Genomic DNA, 22,972 nt, shown 5'->3' with positions numbered 1-22,972 from the left:
GGTAGACCTTTTTACCCGCGGACCTTTAAACCTTGCTCTACCATATATATTATACACTTTACATGAAGTTTTAAAGAAAATAATGTTTTGTATATATAAATTTCGAAAATATAATTTTTCTTATAAAATATGGCATAGTCATTTATTTTTCAAGCGTTTTGAAACAGTTTCATTATGGCCCTCGTGAAATAAATTTCACGAACAATTTACTGTCCCATGTCGTTTTACATATTGTTAAGCTGTTCCTATCGAAGTATATTCACAAAACAAATTCTTATAGACGTGCCATCAAAATGCTATTTGCCACGTGTCACAAAGAGTAATTTTTTTTCGAATGAAAAATATATACGTGGAAAATTTACCGCGGTATTGTCTTGGAATTTAATGGGAAAACATATTCACTTGCGATTTTATGTAGTAGGCTAGTAGCTATTCATTGTACTCGAAAAACAACGTTTTATGCTTTCCTCGGTTTTACGATGCCGGAGTTTAGGGCCGGTTTACATGTACATATAGAATATATTATATTTTATGAAATCGTGACATTGTACAATGTTTGAATTCACCTATGATATAAAAAATATTTGAACTAGTGGTTTATGGCACCCTGCCTAAAGGTAAATTGCTATAGAACTTTCCGTACCGTATTTAAATATACGAGTAATAAAAATAATCAGCAATCAATAAAAAATAATTAATAATTAATAAAAATTATTTTAAATACTATTAAATAGGTTATTATTTATTTATTTATTTAACGCCCAAGGCAATAATTATAAATACTGTAACATTAATTATTCGCTTTTTCAAGAGAAAATATAAGAGCTAATAAATTAGACGACGGCGATTATATATTATTAGAAGAAAAGTAAATAAACAAAATCTAATCATGCCGAATTAGGATAAAGGGTTTATCTCATATTTCATAATGCATTAGAGGACCTTATCTTATATTTCTAAGAATGAAAGAAAACTGAATTGCAAAGTTAAAATTATTTATTCCAAGCAAAAAAGTGAATCTTTGATATTTAATTGTTATACATTCCCGAAAAATTAATCATTTCTTGAAGGTGTCATCAACACAAAAAAAAAATGTTTTTTGAATCTTGATAAAAGATAATAATAATGTTTTGAATGGTTAAGATTAAACATGTAACTAATTTCACCTTAATTTTCAAATATTACTATTACATATTTTTAGTTCTTAAATTATTAACTTCCCGTAGGGTAAGTTATTGTAATGGGCCGAAAATCGGAATTGAAAATTTTTACATTTCTCGACGTTTTGAAGGTTTCTGAACGTTTTGGCATACCTCAGAAAAAATGGATGTGTGTGTGTGTGTGTGTGTGAGTGTGTATGTATGTATGGATACAAATTTTCGCCCATGTTTTCGGGCGTACGGATTAACCGATTTGAATGGTTCAAAAAACATTCGATTCCTATTGATAGGGAAAAGAGCTGATTAGTTTTTGGCAAAGGCAGGTCCAACCGTTTCGGAGATACGGAGCAAAGAGTGCAGAAAATAGAAATCGAATTTTTGAGAGAACGGAGTATCCGATTTGAATGATCTAAAAAACATTCAATTAGTAATGATTAGGAGAAGGAGAAGGAGAAGTGTTTATTAGTTTTTGGCAAAGGCAGGCCCAGCCATTTTGAAGATACGGAGCTAAATATGTAAAAAATGGCAATTTTTGAGAGAACTAAGCGTCCGATTTAAATGATTCAAAGAACTTTCTGCTTGTCTTAACAAAATAATTGATTTTGGAAAAAAAAATTTGTTCCATTTTTTTTTTTTTAGTTTTTTGTATATCGAAAATATTTCAGATTTTATTTTTAATTCTGACTATAGTACTAATATACTTTACAAATAATTTCAACTCTGCAATTCAGTTTATATAATTCTTATAAATATTAGACAATTTTACAATATTTATAATAATCTATTTGAAAACATTCAGTTTTTCTGAATGTTTACATTTCGTTACGGTACGGGAAGTTCCAGCAATTTGCCTTAAGGCACGATGCCATAATTGCCTCAAGACAGAATTCCACTAACAGCTAGTTTCTATTTTCATTGAACAAAGACTAGAACCAAGAACTATATCCTTCTAAAGTAAGAATATTATATATTTTTTTAAAAACAGTCATGGTTTTATAATCTTTATAATACATCCCATGAAAAGGGATAGTGACGTCACCGGATGAACGAACGCTCCGAGAACCGTCGAATGCTCTGGATGAATGTCATATGTGACGTTTTACAGTACTTCAACAAAATTGAGCGTATTCGACGGCTCTCGGCAACGCTTGTTCACTCGGTGACGTCACTATCACCTTTTATTTTTGTCACATTTTTACTCGCGAACTGACGAAATGTTCATTCGTTAAACGCACATGTAACGTTTTTGTTTTACTTTGTAGGGAATACATTTTTTTTAAACAAATTTATGGAGTTTGAAAGATTTGAATGTATTTGAATTAGTCCTCTGAACTCTTTAAATTCTCTTCTGAGATAGATATATAAGATATATTTTTAGGTTGTGTCTTGACATTTCTTAGTTGACATGTTTGATATGCATGCGCAAACTCTTGACCATACACTTGAGTCGTCTGTGGGCACTGTGAAAATACGCCTGGTTGCGCATTCATTGATCTGCACATGTATACAAAAACCTTTGTAGCCGGCTTTACTAAAGTAACAATTTTTTATGAGCGTAAAAAACAAATGAGCCAAGAAAATAATATAAAAATAAAGTATATAATGCCATTAAAGTTTTATTAAACAGTTGAATTATATGATTAAATTATGTGTATGTAGACGATACCTTAGATATGAGCATCTTTCTACATAGGAATATGCTAAGTACCCCGCGGCCTTTGAAACAAAACCATTATATACTTGCGCCCGCCGGCTATAAATTTCCTGGCATTCAGAGTATGTTCTTATCTACTTAACAGGATACTGTATTTACTCCATAAATGACATCTTGCATTAAACTTAAGCGAAATATCATATAAATCTCTAACAATAAGTAATCTCAAATTTAATATAGAATCACTTTTAGATACAAAGTTTCTAATGATCTTACAACGATTCAAAACTGCTGTTTGGCACAGAAAGATATCGTTACAAAAAAAATTATATTTTATCAAAGAATTGGCTCCTGAATCTATAACTAGTTAAAAGATAAACCTAACTTGCATTTTTGGTCATTTAATGAAATTGTGCCTTATGATTAAACAAAAGAAAGTAGTTCAACTATAATAATAATTTTGTGATGTAAGTTTATCCTACAAGTGTTATATAGCAAAATCAATAAAAATGAGAAAATTAGTCAATTTCAAAAATCTAAAGCGAATATTATTATAATGTGAAAATACCATAAATATAAATAAATTCAATTTTCTGTGACTACAAATATATTTCATTACGCTCCATTAATTAACTTTAGTTCAGTGAGTTCACCAGAAATTAATTTTTAATTAATAGAGTTATAATATTCAGACTCGAGGCTACCTAAAACATTATACATAACTTTTGGTCAAATTCAAATAGTTTGCTAAATTATGTTTAAAACTTTTGACATCTCAAGCATTTAGTGAACCTGTGTAATATTAGTTAGTAGTTACGTACTTCCTCCGAATAACGAGGAGAGAGATATATTATTCATGTCATGAGTTTTATCAAAAGCTGTTTTATAACTAATTTAAGTTCCATGTTTTCCATGTTTTTGACAAAAAAATCGATTTACTAATACTATTTTTTTATTCTTTTAGTCATTGCAAATCATTGATATAATTAGTCAAATAAATATTGCTTGTTGCATCGGCTGAATCAATTTCAAAAAACTAAATGTTAGGTGAGTTGAACTGTTTTTTCAAAAAACTTCAAAAGTTTGACTCTTTTGCTTCCTGGTGTGTACTCATTGTCAAAGCTGAACATTTGAAATTTTTGACTCCACATTAGCTGCTTTTTTATAATTACCGACTTTATTTTTACTAACCCAAATTTACAAATATTATTATTTTTTTTTTATTTTATTTTTATTGGCCTCGCTTACTCGAGCATTTAGACACCTACATTATTCTATACAATCATATATCCTATACAATCTTCAATTTTATACTATCTTCTTCATATAATCTTGTTCTTTTTCTATACTTCTTCTTAACTTATCTTCATTCTTCTTTTACTATCTTCTCATTTTATCTTCTAACCACTTTCTTCTTCTTCTATACTTCTCATTTCTTCTTCTAATTTTTTCTTACTTCAATTCATTTTTAATTCTAATTATCTAGTTTTATACATTTTAATTTTACATACATAACTTATTAGTACAATTCATAATTCAATTATTATTCCAACTTAACTAGTTAATATTTTTTCAAATTCTTGCCGGAGATTCGAACTCGGAACCTCCAGCATGTGAATCGGGAACGCTACTCTTGAGCTAATAAAATCATAACAAATCCGTGAAATAGGCCTACTGAGAAAACCACGTAAAAAAACACGCTAAGTACGTTCAAACGTACTTTTAAAAGTGATATATCTTTGAAACGGTGGCTCTGACCAAAAAAAGTATTGATACATTTTTTGTAAAAAATTTTAAGCTCTACAGGTTTTTGCGATAAAACTAACCATTTAGCTAAAAACCGCTAAAAACCGCGAAAAATTCATGTTTTTGACTTTTGATCTCGTGCAAATTTTTTAGCTCGCACCGGAACGATGAGGACTTCTGAGATTTCTTTTATAATTGTATTTTGAACAATTTTACCAAGTTACAACCCATTATGAATCATTGTAACATTCGCCCTGATTTCATGTTTAAATTGACCGGGCTATTTAAGAAACTAATGCAGAGATTTATGGAAACTTTAAAATTAACTTCAAACCGTACCAGAGTTATTGCAATTTTATTAGATTTTATACTATTTGTTATAAATTTTAAATATCTTATAAATATGTATAAATTAGGGTTTATACAGAAACCCATATTTCGGAAAATCGGTTTTCAAATTTTAAATTTACTAAAAAACCGGTTTTTGAATTTTATATAGAAAATAAATTTTTGCTCGAATATTCTGTAATTTATTAGCAAATTTAATGTGATTTAGAGCAGTATTTGACTGAATTTATTTGTTGTTCAATTTTATAGATAAAGTGAAAAAATATTTCAATTTTAATTAGTAGAACTAAAAAATATTAGTTTATCTTGATTAAATAACTTTGAAAATAATTATTTTTGCATAGTGGAAGTAAAGTTTTCGAATAAATAAAAATAATAATTTTTTAAATGAAAAACATTCATAAAATAAAAAAAAAAATATTAGATGCATGTTGATACATACTTGTTATTATAAATGTTAGTTTTAAAAACAATTAAGTTAAACTCGGATATTATCTATTTCGAGCAATTTTAATTAATTAATTTTAAACATTCTAATTGTTTTTTTAATATGATTTAAAAAAACTGAGAACGTCTATCGAATTTTTACTTATTGTTAGACATGTCCTTTGTTTACTCATAAAATTTCCTGAAATAGAAAATACTCTCATACTTGCGACCGATACGATGCTTAATTGTTTTAAAAGCCTGATATAATAATTCTAAGTTTTTTGTTCTTTTATTTGTGGATTTTAGGGCTTGAAACTCTTTTTTTCAAGTTTGAGTGAGGAAGTTACTTCTTCAAGAAGAAGTCATACTGATTTAAATTAATATATACACGGGTACAAAAATCTAAATTAATATATACAAAACCATTGCAGACTGATAAGATATCAAATGCTATTAAACCGATATGATTTCAAGAATCAAAATACTTTCATATATTTTTATATTTGGATATATTTGTTATTTTCCATTTATACAGTGAAAACCTATTTTTTTCACTAAAATACCGGTTTTCGAGATCCATAATTTTCGCCAGAAAACCGGTTTGTAAAAGCCGTTTTATGAAAACCGACAAACCCTAGTATAAATCATAAAATGATACTTTGTTAAATGGGCCAAATTAATATTTAACAGTAAAATGCTTTTAATGAAACAGACAGGACTATTATTTTGCTATATTTCCATTCCATTATTGCATATATGTTGCGCATGTGGACCAAATGGACGCACTAAATGGACCAAATTGCAAAACTGACTGAACACGGGTATTTACGGATAATAGATGACAAAACGCCGAATGGCTTCATTAGTATTCTGATATAGAGTTCGCACACTAGATAAATACTGAACGACAAATCCTATTTAATATTCCAAATGGCTACAAATAAACTGGAGGCTTATACAGAACTGTGAAAATGTTCGTAAATGGTCCAACATGCAAAATACAACAAGGGTTTTATTCCAGTAGAACAAACTTGATTTTTACAAAAATGCAAATGATATAGATATGAATGAGCATAAGAATAAAAACTGATGCAAATTATTTAAAGTATTATATAGTAGTTTCAAACCAATGCTATATTTTTAGTAAAGCTGTGATAGTCTTTTAAAAAAGAGATTATAATTTAATTAAGTTGAAGGTTAAATAGAAGGACTACAATAGTTGGGAGGAAGAACTTACGCAAGAAGAGAAAATACAGGGAACTAAGAGCTGAAGCACAGAAACATGATGCATGGAAGCCTTAGTTTTGACAGAAAGATTTATAAAAGTAATTAATTATAACAGGTAATAGGATTAACCCTTTCCACTCGCGTATTCCAAAATTAGTATGTATTTCGCCGTCAGAGTGGCGGCATTGGTGTGAAAAGAGTTAATAAACAAGTAAAATGAATCATTAATCTGTGGTGCTTTCACACCATGAACCTGCCTTCTGGCAGACTACCATTTATTATTAACTTTCTGTAGGGTAGTTATAATAATGGGCCGAAAATCGAAAATGAATTTTTTTGCATTTCTCGACGTTTTGAAGGTTTCTGAACATTTTGGCATACCTCAGAAAAAATGGATTTGTGTTTGTGTTTTTTGTGTCCGCATTTTTTGTTCACGTTTTTGGGCGCACGGAATGAATAAAAAAAACATTCGATTCCTATTGAGCAAAGAGTGCAGAAAATCTGGCTAAAGTTCTAAAGTCACTTATATACTTTAAATAAATAACTTTACCTTTGTAATTCAATTCACATAATTCTTATAAATAAATATTAGGCAATGTTACAATATTTATAATAATCTATGGCGTCTCCCTACACCTAGCGGCGAGAGTAACAACCAGAAACGCCAATACCAACTTCATAGACACGTTGCGTGTGAAGAACGTCGCAAACTGTCAAGTTGGCGACGGCGCATCGTGCAACACTTGCGTGGGCTCGAGGGATGCGAAAAATGCAATCTCACCCTCTTGTCTTGTGCATCAACCCTTGTAAGAGTAAAGATATAAAACCTAACCTAAATACACTTTATATCAGTGAGATGCTTTATACTTGTTTTGTTATTATAAATTAAACTTATATACACGTTATTCAGTTCTTTTAATTATAAATATAAATTATATATAGACCCAACATCTATATAATTGGTGACCGCGACTGAGAAAACACGTGGCTGAATTCTGATCTTGATACTACAAGCGAGGTATACTATATCATTAATAATGTCTTCACCCGCAAACACTGAAGCCTCACAAGATCTAAATCGATCGCTCATCGATTTTGACGAAACTCAAGTTCGCACGCCATGTGCGAGCAACTCCAACAAAGTGAACAATGATTTAAAAACGGAACAAATTTACAACGTGGGCAGGCATACAATAACCCCGTTCATGGAAGATGCTCCTGATCTATGGTTCCTGTTGATTGAGACAGAGTTTCTTGGAGATAGGATCAAATCCGACCATGCAAAGTACACGGCGGTATTGCGTGCTCTGGACAGGTCTACTTTACACCTGGTAAGCGATGTGTTGCGAAATCCGCCAACCGAAAATAAATACAACACGTTGAAGAACATAATCCTAGACCGAGTATCCGAGTCGAGGTCAAAGCAAGTAGACAAATTGTTAACAAACGTTGTCGTAGGTGACAAAAAGCCATCCCAGCTACTACGGGAAATGATTGACCTGGCTCGGAGTGAAATCTCGGAGGATATCATCCATAAACTTTGGTTGGACAGACTCCCACAACACATCAGGCCTCTACTGCTTGTATCGAAAAACATTGGGCTACAAGCCATTGGCGAGATGGCAGACAGGCTTGTAGATACTTGTGGACTGCCATCATCGGTGATGGCCACAGCGAGCAGAGCACCTGAACCAAGAAGTGACCGCACCCAAGAAATTCTGCTTGCCATGATGCAGAAACTAAATGCCTTGACGACAGAAGTGGAGAATTTAAAACATAGCAGAGAACATGACGAGAGAAGCAGGACCAGAAGTCACTCCAGGCACAGGAGAGGGAGATCAAAGACGCCGTCCAAATCACAGCTATGCTTTTACCATAGCAGGTTTGGAGAGAAGGCTACCAAATGCATAAAACCCTGTTTGGTTAAGACTCTCCTGAAGCCGGAAAACTAAAGTCACCATCAACACCAGGAGCAAATAATGATGGTGATATTAATTCTGTCTGTCCAGAGCTCCGACTATGTGTGACAGACAGAAAAACACGGATAAATTTTCTTATAGACTCTGGCTCCGTTCTCTCGATTCTTCCAGCTAGCAAGTTTACAACCGGTCGTGCCAAGGAAGAGATTGTTCTGTATGCAGCCAATTCCAGCCGAATATCCACCTATGGAAAGCGGACTCTCGAGCTGGACCTTTCGCTGCGCAGACCCTTCACTTGGCAATTCACAGTAGCAGATGTGGCAACAGCCATAATCGGTGCAGACTTGCTAAGCTACTACAATCTACTAATAGACCTGAAAGGCAAAAGACTAATTGTTTCAACGACAGGCTTAGCCTCTGATGGCAAAGTGCTGAAGACCCAGAACATTAACATTTTCACAATTAACCCACACCAACCTTTCAGGAGCTTACTAAACAAATATATAACAATCACTAGAACGCCACAGAGACTAACAATTAAACCATCTCCTTTCGCACACAGGATTACCACAACAGGTCCACCAGTTGCTGCCCGGTTCAGGAAGATTTTTGGCGAAAAAGCATCAGCTGCAAAAGCCGCGATACAAAATCTCCTGGACAGGGGCATTTTGAGACCTTCAAGCAGTCCGTGGGCAAGTCCAATACATATGGTATCAAAAAAGGATGGATCTTATAGACTCTGTGGTGACTATAGAAAACTTAATTCAAGCACGCAACCAGACAAATATCCTCCTCCACTAATCAGTGATGTTTTTACAAACCTGCACAATAAAACAATTTTTTCAACAATAGATCTTGCAAAAGCGTATCATCAGGTGCCGATGCATGAAGAGGACATACAGAAGACTGCCATCATAACTCCATGGGGATTATATGAGTACCTCTGCATGCCTTTTGGACTGAAGAATGCCACTCAGACATTCCAGCGCTACATAAACCACATATTCCAAGACATTGACTTTGTGTTTATATATGTGGATGATATTCTGGTTATGTCTGAGAACATGGAGCAACACCATCGCCACCTGCAGATAGTTTTTGAGCGTTTGCAAGAACATTCTCTAACCATCAACACCAACAAATGCGTCCTAGGCAAGTCCCAAGTAGATTTTCTGGGTTACAAGCTCAGTGAGAAAGGCTATTCTCCAGCTACAGACCGGGTGGACAAGATTTTGAACTTCCCACAGCCAACAACAGTTCTGGAACTGCGTAGGTTTCTGGGAATGCTGAATTATTACAGGAAATCAGTCCCAAAAGCAGCCAAACTGCAAGCACCGCTAAACAGTTACCTACGTAGTTCAGTCAAGAAGGATAAAACACCTGTCATTTGGAACCCAGAATCTCTGCAAGCCTTTGAGGACGTAAAGAATGCTCTTGCAAACGCCGCTTTACTTCATTATCCAGCTGCTGCAACAAATATATGTTTAGTAACAGATGCGTCAACAACAGCCATTGGAGCCACTCTGGAGCAGGAAGAAAATGGTGCATGGCACCCTATAGGTTTCTACTCCAGAAAGCTCACATCCACGGAACAGAGGTATTCAACAAATGACCGAGAGCTTCTAGGCATCTTTGCGGCCATAAAATATTTTGAATACCTGCTGGAAGGTAGGCATTTCATTATCAAGACAGACCACAAACCCATCACATATGCATTTCAGCAGAGACCTGAAAAGGCGTCGGACAGACAGCGTAGGCAATTGGAATACATATCCCAGTTCTCTTCTGAAATTGTGTATGTGAAAGGCGAAGAAAATGTAGTGGCAGATACATTATCAAGAATTAACACTATTGAAATGCCTACCAGACTGTCGGCTGAACAAATATGTATAGAGCAAAGCTTGAATCCAGAAATGCAGGAGCTGCTAGGTGGAAAAACTTCTCTTAGATTACATAAATTAACATTGGATGGTTTTCCGATCTATTGTATAATTGAGTCAAACTTTGTTAAACCTTATCTCCCACAGAGCCTCCGCAAAACTGCATTCGACGTAGTCCATGGTATTTCTCATCCAAGCATCAGGACCACATCCAGGGAGGTACGCAGCCGGTATGTTTGGCCTGGAATTGGAAAGGATGTTGCTACTTGGACTCGTCAATGCATATCCTGTCAAAAGTCCAAGATCCATAAACATAATCATTTCAATCCTTTGCACATCCCTATTCCTGATGAAAGAGTCTCTCATATTCATATTGACATAATTTCCTTACCCAATACTAATGGTTTTCCTTACTGCTTAACAATTATTGACAGATTTTCAAGATGGCCGGAAGCCATCCCACTGAGAGACATCACAGCTGAGACAGTCACGCAGGCATTGTTTACGTGCTGGATTTCCAGATTTGGTACACCAACTACAATAACATCAGACCAAGGCACGCAGTTTGAGTCATCTCTCTTCAAGTCCTTGGCACAGGCAGTTGGTGCAAAGAAAGTACGTACGACAGCATACCACCCTCAAGCAAATGGATTAGTAGAACGTTGGCACAGAACCCTAAAAGCTGCACTGATGTGTTCTTCTGAACCGTGGATCAAGACACTACCCTACGTACTACTTGGTCTACGGAATTCATTCAAGGAAGACATCAAGACATCAGCAGCAGAGATGGTTTACGGAACCACACTGAGACTTCCAGGTGATTTTTTCAATACATCTAATAACTCACAGAATCCATACACCACTAGTTATCATTATTATTAAGTTATTTAAATATGAATATCAATCCAGAATTATTCGATTGCTTATCATTTATCGTTAGTATAAAATCCAACATTAGTTTTGAAATAAAAAAATGAAATAGGATAAAAAATACTGTTTTAAAATAAAATTTTAATGGTCGGTTCTAATTATAGAACAAAAGTTATATTTCAGCAGAACTAATATAACTTGATTTTACAAAAATGCAATTTACTAGAAAATTAGGGATTATAAACGTGGAGTTTAAATGCAATAAAACTTAAGGCAAATTATTCAAATAATTACGTGGTTTAAAGCAAAAGCTATACATGTCTAATTAATAAGCTGTACAAGAAAAAATCAAGTTTACTGTTTTATAATAAATCTTGGCCATGCTTAACAATAGTTTTATATCAGTAGAACAATCTATTTTTACATATGCAATTGCATATTTAGTATTTATTAATTAATTTATTAATATATTATATATTAATTGCATTGTTAGTAATAGTAGTATTTGATATTTATAAAAATTGATAGTAATTATTTAAGTATTTTAAATTTATAATAATGTAATGTAATGTAATTTGTAAATTTATAACTTGCTAAGAACCCGCATTGATTAGATTTATGCGACGATCGGTCAAACAGTTTCTTCATAATTAGCAGAAAAGTGCAATAATTTTTATTATGAATGTTGAAACAATTTAGATAAAGTGTTGAATCAGTCTAACCGTTTCTTTCTAATTAATTGATGCAAAAAATCGACGATTTTGATAAACTTTTGATGGTAATGATGATGTAATTGTCTGAAAAGAGATTATAAAATAATAAAGTAGTTCATTTACAAATATTTGTCAAAATTGGGAATAATGCTGTGTCAAATTTAAAACTTTTATTGTCACAATTCCAAAAATTTCTAAGCTTAAAGCTAAATCATATTACTCAATTATGTCGATTATTTACATGTGTCAACAAGTTTCTGCAACTTGCCTTAAGAAAAAATGTCACTCATACCTAATTTAGTTGAGTAATTAATTTTAATTATATTTGTAGAAAAATATCTAGTGATTAATCTAAAAAGAAATTTAATCATCAATGATCACATCAAATTAATTGAAATGTAGCAATAAACTCATCAGCAAAAACAGAATTTAAATGATTCAAATGAAAAAATATGACAAATTTTATTAAAAACGATAATACAAAATATTTACTTATTTATTCAAGTGTTTTTATAATCTAATTGTCAGATACTACTGATGTAAAAAAAATCGTTCCACTTTTTGTAATATAAATTAAATGTACTTTGTGAGTTAATTAATGAATGATAATGCATAATTTGACATCGATTGTAAATAAAAATATAAATAATTCATAAAAAATTAATAAAAAACGAATAAAAATGAAAAAAATTGCCTCTGCCGTGACAATGTGCGCGACATTGCCGTGACCAGGATTCGAACCTGGGTTACCACGGCCACAACGTGGGGTCCTAACCACTAGACGATCACGGCTACCAGAGGACATGAACGAACGCTTGTATTCGCGCTTATAACAGAGTAGCGCGTTGCGCATGGAGCGAATAGCAGTGAGGAGAAAGTTGGATATTCCGCTTTCATTTGTGAAATGAGTTTTTATAATATTATTTGATATCAAACATTACTTTTATTATTTATTTATATTTAAAATAATTAATTGAAGAAAGAAATCATATTTCAAACTATTATAAATTAATATTTAAATAATGAATATCATGAGCTGTACTAAAATTGTACTTAGAATTTTTGATACGTGTATTTTGGTATTTTGGTATTTTGGTATTTTGGTATTTTGGTATTTTCGCATTTAAAATCGGTATTAATATTATTTTAAAACTAGTAATGCATGGCATTGTGCCTTGAGGCAAATTGCTGGAATTTCCCGTACCGAGAACTAAATTATTAAAAAAAAACATCCAAATCTTTGAAAAAATTAGATCTTTGAGAAATTTTGAAATTTTTGAAAAAAAAATTGACTTTTTTGAAAAAATAGATTTTTCTATTTTTAGATTTCTTTGTATCTTGATTTTTTTTTTGAAAATTTTGTACATTTTATTAAACGTTGGTACAGAACCCATATAAATGTACACAAAATTTGTACTTATTATTATAATCTTTATAAAATATCTGATAATGCGATTTACATATGTCTAATGTTCATTTTTGACCGCCAAATGGCGTTTTTTTAGTTACATCCATTTTTTCTAAGGTATGCCGAAATGTTCAGAAACCATTGAAACGTACAGATATATAAAAATGTTTATTTTCGATTTTTTGCGATTTCACTATAACTTACCCTACGGGTAGTTAAAAATTTCAGTATATATCTAAAATATATACTGAAATATATAAAATATAAATATAAATATATTCAGTATATATTTAAAAAAGGAATATCATGAGCATACTATAATTGCACTTAAAATTTTTTCAAACAGGTATTTCGGTATTTTCGCATACAAGGCGGTAATACCGGTTTTAATAATATTTAAAAACAAGTAATGTTAAAATAGAAAGTCACTTATACAATAATAAAACAAATTAATATAAACAAAAAATAAAACCTAGAAATAAAATATAAAACTTAACTTAACATCAATAGCATATTATTAAGAATATTTATATACGATATTTTATACAAATTTCACTATGATTTTAAAAACATATTTGATCCAACGTACCGTCGTCTAACCTCGATTTTGGCTGTATATTTAGAATATTTATAAACATATATAATCATCAGCCATACTATGCTTTACTTTTTACGTAAATTAATATTTTTTGATTGGTGAAATTTTTAGTTCCAAGATAAATTACAATCTGTCTTATAGTAACAAAAGCATTTAGTAATTATTATGATTGATATGTGTGAAGTTAAAAAAATAAAGATTACCCAGTGGTAATGCTTTATTTTGCTGATTTTGAGTATTTGTAGTATTAATATTTTGGCGTCGATGTCACTTTAAAAAACCAATACGTTTTTATATAAGAGGAATAAAACATTATTATCTATCAGTCTGATCAGTCTTTAAGCTTAAATTACGTAAGAATCTGCGTACACCCTACCATATGTAGGTTTTGAGACAACTTTTAGGGTGTATTTACCGAGTATTTACAGACTTACAGCTGGGTATCTCGAATTCTGAGGTGAACTTACCATAATGACTAGACTAGATTCTATTTATTGAGAAATAATATAAAGCTCTTTGAAAAGCAATAATAAGAAGTCGATATAATATTTTGACACTTGTTTATACTATGGAACGACCTAAAAAGACACCTGCTTTGCGATTAGAGATTTAAAGTTTAAATGATTTCGAAAAACTTAAATTCAAATGTAACATGTCCAACTAGCTTTCATGTTTCAATAACGAAAATATCGGTATTTAAGCTAAATTCGATAGTAATACCGCCGAAAATTCAAATGGTGTACCGGTTTTCGGTATACCGGTATTGCGTTAATTTTAAAAATTGTTTGATGCATATCGGAAAGAATTTATTATTAAATAATATTTCTTTAATATTTTTTTATTTTTTGTTGTTTATTGTTATTAAATTTATTTTTACTCCGCCGAATATAAACCTTGTATTTAATGCTATTTAAAGCTTACCTTAAACTAAAAGCATGGAAAAAGTGCATTACCGGCATTTTGCATGCACAATTTGCATATAGTACATAAAAGATTACTTTTTAATCAAAAATTAAATTCGTTGTGTACCTGTACACAATGTATTATAAATAAATTTAAATAAATTAATTAAATAATAAACTTTATGAGCTTTACATAAATTTAAAAATGAAAATGGCACGTTACAAAAACCCATATTACCATTGTTACGTAGATAATATTTGATTTTGTAGTATAGAAAATACTTGCAGATTATTAAAACAACTTCGTTTCTACTGTTGTGAAAATGAATTTAATCAATAATCAATAAAGTATAGTTGATAATAAATCAAATTTAATAGAAACATTGTCGTACATAGATATCTTTGTTTTCATCGAAAGTGCAAACATTTACAGATTTTCACGATATTCAGAATAATTCAAGATTATCGATAAAAGAACATTTTAATATTATAACTTACCAAGATCAAAACATATAATGGCAGGGCCGCATTCCGATTTGTGGTCTCTAATTCACAGGCTGCTGTAAGAGCAATTAGCGGGCATATTGATAAAAAAGCAGCTGCGACCCTGGATTTCAATAATCCTGGGACCCTGGACAGACCCAAAACCAAAGCGCAGATTATGATACAAGTGCACAGTAAACCCAGAAGCCAATGCAGCTTTGAGTTCTGAAAAGATAATATTAAAAAAAATTATATTAATGTTAATTCTCGATAAATTTAATCATTAATTATCTTCACTTTTGCAAATTAAAAAAATCAAATAAAAATAAATGTAATTATAGAAAATGTAATTTTTTTTATTGAGAATAAAAAAATATTTTGTTGATTTCATTTAAACTATTTCATTATAATTTTAGGAGGTTTTAATGTCACAGTTAAATTATTGTTATGCGGTGTAAAAATGCTTTGAACTTAAATTAATTGAGGTAATAAAAAATAGATATATAAAATGTTAGTAAGTTTAAGTATATATTACAAAAATTATATAAATGAAATATCATATAGATACATAATAATAATTAGTTTATTTGGTTCATTTTTTTGCGGAGTAAAAAATATATAGAGCATTTTAAACAAATATTCTTAAGGTTTATTATGTTAAGATGGTAATATTAATTACCATTATGAAAATTTTTAGAATTTAAAAAAATAGTTAATAAATATTGCTCTAAAATTATAAACAATATGTGAAATGAAATGGATACTGGATTATACACACACACACACACACACACATATATATATATATATATATATATATATATATATATATTATATTATATATATTAGATCCAAGATATTCCAAAATTCTTTAACTACTCTTTAGCATAGGTACCTCTTTTACAGAATTAGAATAATTCACAGAATTTTAGACAAAAATACTAAAAGATCAAGCACCTAATATATTATAAAAATTCGTATGTCCAAAAAAAATAGTCAATGAACCTTTTTTTCTAAAATTATTAGAAAAATGCAAAATGAAATAAATCCTAGATTATATGTATATTTATACTGTCTTATATGTGTATTTATGCTGTCCATAACTTATACATTTATATTGGCTATTTTAATACATTGAGTAAATTAATTTATACATTTTTGAACTGCACTTTAATATATTTCTCTTGCCGATTTAGCAAAATTTACAGTAGTTTAAACAAATATGCTTAAAAAGTATTAAGTGAGACGTAAAGTGAGAAGTAAAGTGATTAAGTGCAGCTTTATTACAGCATTACAAATAGTGAATTATAAATAAATTATTTAATTGAATCTTCTAATTTAAAATTATTAGCAATGTGTGAATTGAAACAGATCCTGGATTATATGCAACAATGCCTATTAAATTGTCTCTGATCTTACAATGATAGAATGCACTAGTATAAGCATCAAGCGCATTAACAGTTTCCGTATTATGTACTTGATCATCTCTTAGTTTCCTTAATGGGTATTAGAGAATTGTCAGAATTGTTCGAATATACAATATATAGTTATATCTTATTATTTTATGTATATCATATGATGTAACGTACAATTCTATGACCAAATCCAAATGGAACATTTAAGCAAATATGCATTTTATCTGAACTTAAGATGATTTTTTCAACGACGGTTTGATTTAACACAATCCATATAATAAATTCGATTGCAATCTTTATCAAAATACTATCTAATATTTTCTATACTGATATTTATTTACATAGTACAATCTTGGACTCTATATGATCACATTCGACTCTACTCTATACAATGCAATATCATATACTGAAACTCATTTGATCAATGTTCTACATATTCATTTATATTTAATTAACACATAGAAAATAGTGTTCAAACAGTTTATTTCAGTTTAGCTAGTTACGATAGTAATAAATTATTTGACCGATATTAAAAAAAAATAGTCTTCACAAATGCTGCATGGAAATCTCCGTTTGATCTTACATACTAACTTATTGTTATTAAAACGATACATGCTAACTTGTTCTTATTGATAAAAGTGCTTTAATCGATAAGAATAAAGTAATTATTGTATCCATATTTAAAAACTTAACTATTTAAATTCACTTTGTCTTTTATTTTACCGTATCAAGCTTTAGTTAAAAAATTCCTATTACCTGTTTTACGGAGTTGAATAATGCGTTTAAAAGCTCAGTTTAGACTCTGGTAATTGAAGTTTTATATTACTATTTATGTTTTATATAACTTCAAGTGGAAATAGGAAGGATATTTAATTAATTGATATTTAAATAAATATAAATTATATAATATATTTTTTAAATAAAAAATCCAAATTTTAACTTTTGTATCTGTAATATTATTTTACCTGTTCTTCTGTAATTAAAAGCCATATTGTTGCCGCCACGCATGTAATGATTCCAATTATTAATCCAGATACAAATAATGACCTCCTAAGTCGACGTTTATGCCTAGCATACAAGACATCTAATTGACTTGAATCTGCAAAACCAAAAATATAAATTAATTTCATAAAAATAAAATCATAACATTAGAATTAATAAGACTTTTTATTTCCAAATCCAACATAAGTCATCAAATGATAAATGGAAATTGTTATACAGGAATTGAATGAACGAATAAATCTTCGATAATTTAGAGTCATTTCAATAAAATGAAACTGATTTAAATTAATCTAATGCATTCTTGTGACACGTTGTTATATAGATAAAAAAGGTACATCGTGGAAAAACTTTAAATAAGTTCATCTCGACATATTTCAATTATGAATTAAAAGTTATCATATATAATATATATTATATTTTTTCATTTTTCTTTTACTTGCATATAATATATATGTCATGAATATTATAAATTTTTATGATTAAAATAATTTATTTTTATATATATTATTATATTTACAAGGCTGTTGACAAAGCTGTATTAGAACCTTTATTAGAGTAGTAAAAAATTAGTGTGTTCATATATCAAAGATATATGATATACATTAGTAACCTATTAAGACGAACATGCTTAATATCTTGCATAATACTTTTAGGCAGGTCTCTACATTTTGATATAGACAATATATAGATATAGATCCTATTCTGCATAATACGATTTTTTGCATAAGACTCATTTTTGGTCCAGTTTTTCGATAATCGTTTTAACGGTATTTTATAGTATATATAAGTTCTTTAACAAGATTGATTTTTATTCAAAATTATTCTAGATATTAATATGATTGAGAAACGGACGAAGCTCATTAAATTAAGATTATTCTACCTTCAACATTCTATATAATTAGCTTTAAATATTAGATTTGTTGATTTAACTTATTTTAATGAGTTCTACCAGTAATACTTTTAGAATTAGGAGGATTTTGTATGAGTTGAACTTTAAAAACTTTGTTAAAATAACGATTACAGAATTGAAGGATTTTATAAAGTAAGGTTTTGTTTTCTTTTTCTTAAAGACTTTTAAATTAAAATTCCTGCATCAAATAATTGTTTAAATACTGTAAGTAGTTAGATATAGTTTCTAAAATTAATAATGATTTCACACAGTATGAAATATCGATAATAGTAAACCAACTAGTTCACAATAAAAAATGTAAGATAATAATTTAAAGGTTTTAACTAAACTAACTTGTATGGTATTTATAAGTAAACTAAATTGAATTGACTAAATAGAAAATTATTAAAATAAACAAGAAAAATATTAAATTTTTTTATAACAATGAGTGAGTACTAATAACTTTAATTGCACTAATTGTAAGCACTATTTATGATTAAATAAAAGCAAATTTTACAAACATTATTTATAGAAACATTTTTCTTTTTCAACGTAATGTTGGAAGTTATCACAATATTATAAAATTTAAATTTTAAAATATATCAAATTTTGTTATAGATGGGAAAAATCCATCACATCATGAAAATGCAATAAAGAGCGCTGCAATAAGCAAGAGTGATGTACGGAGCACTTATTTTTGATGAATGTTTTACATACGATAAACTTAAAAAATGCATGTAATTTTTTACAATCCCATAAATATTAAATCTTATATACCTACATATACTTTTAATAGAAAAACAAAATAATAACATACAATAATTTTTGAGTATTTTTATTTCAAACAATATAATGGTTCTAATTTATTTTCAAGCTGCGACGTGTTTCACGTAACGTAATAAGGCATCAACGTTGTATGCGTTCCGATATCAACAAGGAAATCGGCATAGATACTTAAACATTTTAAAATTTACATCGTAGTACAAATCTTGTTTTAATGAAAAATGTTTGAATCAGAAGAATATTTTATCTTGTTCCTTGAAAATAATAAAATGAATTACATATTTGTTCTGTGAACTAAACGTAAGTTTATTGATTAGAAATTATTTCTATTTTATTCACAGTTTCTATAAACCTTTGAAGTTATTAAAATGGAAAATATTTTTTAGGCAAGACAGATATTACAGCTGTTCAAAGAATAAGATTGTATCGCCAGCAAAAAAAATAATACAAGCAGTCAATGAATGTACATTAATTTAAATTACATGAAGTTCTTCAAACACAATTACATGATGAGTGAAGTTGCAAAAACAATATTTGTTTAGGCATAATTCACTGTGTGAATGAATATATAACGACAGATCTCATCTGTCGTTATATATCTCATCTCTATTCACATACACGACGACTAATCACAATCGACCCGTATAGAAATGATCTCATCGAGAGCGAATGACATTGGCACTTCCGTTGGATTTGTACGGATTTACAACCTACTCGCGCCTAAAAAAGTTTTACTTGAAAATCATAACTGCGTGAATTACAGAGCAGTTCCTACGAACTTTGTTGCCTCACGACTCTATAAAACTAGTGATTGGTAAAATAAATTTTTTGCTAGTCATAAAAAATAAATTTTTCTATATTCTATTATCCTTTTCGAATTTTTCCATAAACTGTCTCTAAATTGAAAACCTTACATGTCTTCTTAGAAGTTTACATTTTTCGACTCCTGCACGCACGAGAAAATAATATGAATGGATTTCATATCTAATTTCACAGATTGTGATTTTATGACGAAAAGCCCCAGGATGTTCTGTTAAAGTTAATTCGACAAAACCTATTATCGTACGTTGCTCTGGCAGCATAAGTCAGGGCAATTTCATAACTTTGGCTCTTTTCATATAAGTACATACATTTCGGGAATTTAATAACTCGCATTTAATGACAAAATGTTTGCTTGAAGTTAAATTTCCGAAATCAAAATATTTGTAATACACATGGTACAGAAAATACTATGTGTAAAATCACATGTATGTCAATGAAAATCAGTATATTATGTAGTACATAAACTATTTTACAACATTAGCTACTTAATCGATAGGTAATTTATTATGCTATAAAATAAATTATGACATTGTTATACACACATATAATTTGGATTCAGTGTTTAATTTTATGATGAAAATAGTTTGTGTTAAGTGATTTATGGTATGGCATTTAAAAATAAATTAAATGCTAATCAATATTAAACACTCATAAATATTTTTTAATGGTAATATAAAAATAATATTGAATTAAACTAAATTTTTACTGCAATTTCATTCACAATTATATACAATGAAATACAACATTTCTATTTAGATTATACCAATAAATAAATTCCAACAAAATTGCTATTGGCTCAAGTCTCTTGCCAAAAATTTTTGTGAACTGTTTTCGCGAAAATAATATAATGAAAATAAATAAAGACCTGGTTCTATAAGCTATCGTATTCATAAAATTCATTTTATAATCAAAACATTATTTGCTATCAACGATTTTTGATAAATAAATAAATTTACTAAATTGGTGACCCCCACATGATCTAAGAAGATAATAGGGTAGGGCAGAGCTTAAAGATCCAATTTGATTTTGAGTAAGTATATTGTAAAAACTAACTCAATTATATCACAGAAAATAGTACATGTCAAACAAACAACTATCTGACTATGTTAAGTGAAACTCCAAGCTAATTCGTCGTTGTAGAAATGTGTTTTTTTGTTGTTTTTCATAAATTTGACACCTGGTTCATTTCATCTAACAAGCTGAGAAAAATGGGACAATCACGTATAATTATTTAGTTTTAATTTTAAAGAGATTCTGCAGAAATATAGCTACATTATTCATCCAATAAAAAATATAAATCTCATGGGACAGAGGATGATACTGTATATAACCTTGATCTGGTGTTTTATCGAAAATAGTCATCAGTAGAGTTGGGATAACTATTTATTTAATTTATTTCTAGTTAAATTGCTTTATTTAAATGAATTTACTGTTATGTTCACTATTTTTTATTGTTTACGCCTTTGCCAGAGTAATGTCAGTTGGTCCTTTTTACCCCACCGTGGGTAGGCATGAATTAAAACGTATAAGAGATTATTTATAAAAAAAAACTATTGTATCTGAGTCAAAATTAGCAATACATCTTGGAAAATAATTAAATAATGTGTACTTAAAATTATATTGGGGTGAACTAAACAACAGTGCTCACAGCCAAAAAACTAACGAGGAAAAAAAATACTTTTGTCATGGATTTTTAAACATTGCCGTTTATCTCCCGTAATCAACATTGTAAGGATTAAGGTAATGACTGGTTGTGCATGCTTTTACCTATACTTTCAAATATTGTCGTTCAAAAATTTATAACTTTACTGGTTATTGAGATATATTTTTTATTAAAGTTTTGTTATGTATATTTTAGTATATTATATTTCATTATTTTCGAACTTAATTATCAAACAATATTGAAAAGTATTTCGTACATCATTTAACTGCATTTTTCCCGCATAAGAAAACGCAAATTTTTTTCATATCACATAGCAGTCAATAATTTATTAAATTTATCTCGACATGTCCTTTCTAACACTGGTAGTGGTAACACTATATCAAAAATATTAAAAAATCTTATCATGTTAAATTTTCTCACATATATTATTATTTTGTACGCTTTTGTCACCTACAAAAACTTTTTGTTCATAGAATAAATTACTATAGAAATCTATTCTTTGTTTCCTGTAAAATAGGTTGTGAGAGATTTTAAAGCAACATAGATTTAATTATCTCCAAAATGCTTTCAGTGTGTTATCTTTAATTAAAAGTGTACGCCATGCCTTGGGCAAATCTGTGTTCAACAGGACTAAAGGACGACTATTACATAATTGACTGTTTTTTTTTATTCTGAAACGACAATTCTATTTTAATTGACCTAGGGCAATGAAGAATTTGTTATTCTAATTTTTTTTAAAATGAAGTTTAACACAATTTTGCGTATTAAAAATTAGAAAAATCAAAACCTTGTTTATAAACAATGATTAGGTATTGCCTTAAAAATTTGTTTCCAAAATGTCTATAGCTTTAATTATTATTATGTATAAAAATAAAAATAATAAATGCATTATATTATATTTTGTTCTTACTATAATTAAGTAATGGCACTCATTCAAAAAACTAACAATAAATATGAATATATTTATAATACCGCAACTAAATCTAGACATAATTTAGTACATTAATAAAAGATAAATCACTGGGTTTTCCTTTTAAAATTCTATGTTATTTATCAAATTA

General features: G+C 29.4%; 1 protein-coding gene and 1 non-coding gene across 2 annotated transcripts in view; both read right to left on the bottom strand.

Annotated features, from left to right (window-relative positions):
• Positions 1-22,972, bottom strand: part of LOC113388622 (adenylate cyclase type 2) — a 260,300-nt gene that overhangs the window by 54,253 nt on the left and 183,075 nt on the right. The window contains exons 4-5 of the mRNA XM_026625986.1: positions 17,718-17,851; positions 15,353-15,562 (exon numbers count right to left, since the gene is read on the bottom strand). Coding sequence (XP_026481771.1) covers positions 15,353-15,562; positions 17,718-17,851 — 344 coding nt within the window. The remainder of the gene's footprint in view (positions 1-15,352; positions 15,563-17,717; positions 17,852-22,972) is intronic.
• Trnah-gug lies at positions 12,667-12,738 on the bottom strand. The gene has a single exon. It is a non-coding gene; the product is annotated as a tRNA-His (tRNA).

The sequence above is a fragment of the Ctenocephalides felis genome, unplaced genomic scaffold, assembly GCF_003426905.1.
Source record: "Ctenocephalides felis isolate EL2017-DRISC unplaced genomic scaffold, ASM342690v1 CF-g0.4_SCAFFOLD_03572, whole genome shotgun sequence".
In the NCBI taxonomy this organism is placed as follows: Eukaryota; Metazoa; Arthropoda; class Insecta; order Siphonaptera; family Pulicidae; genus Ctenocephalides; species Ctenocephalides felis.
The sequence above is the reverse complement of the archived record's forward strand: the minus strand, read 5'-3'. Positions and strand labels throughout refer to the sequence as shown.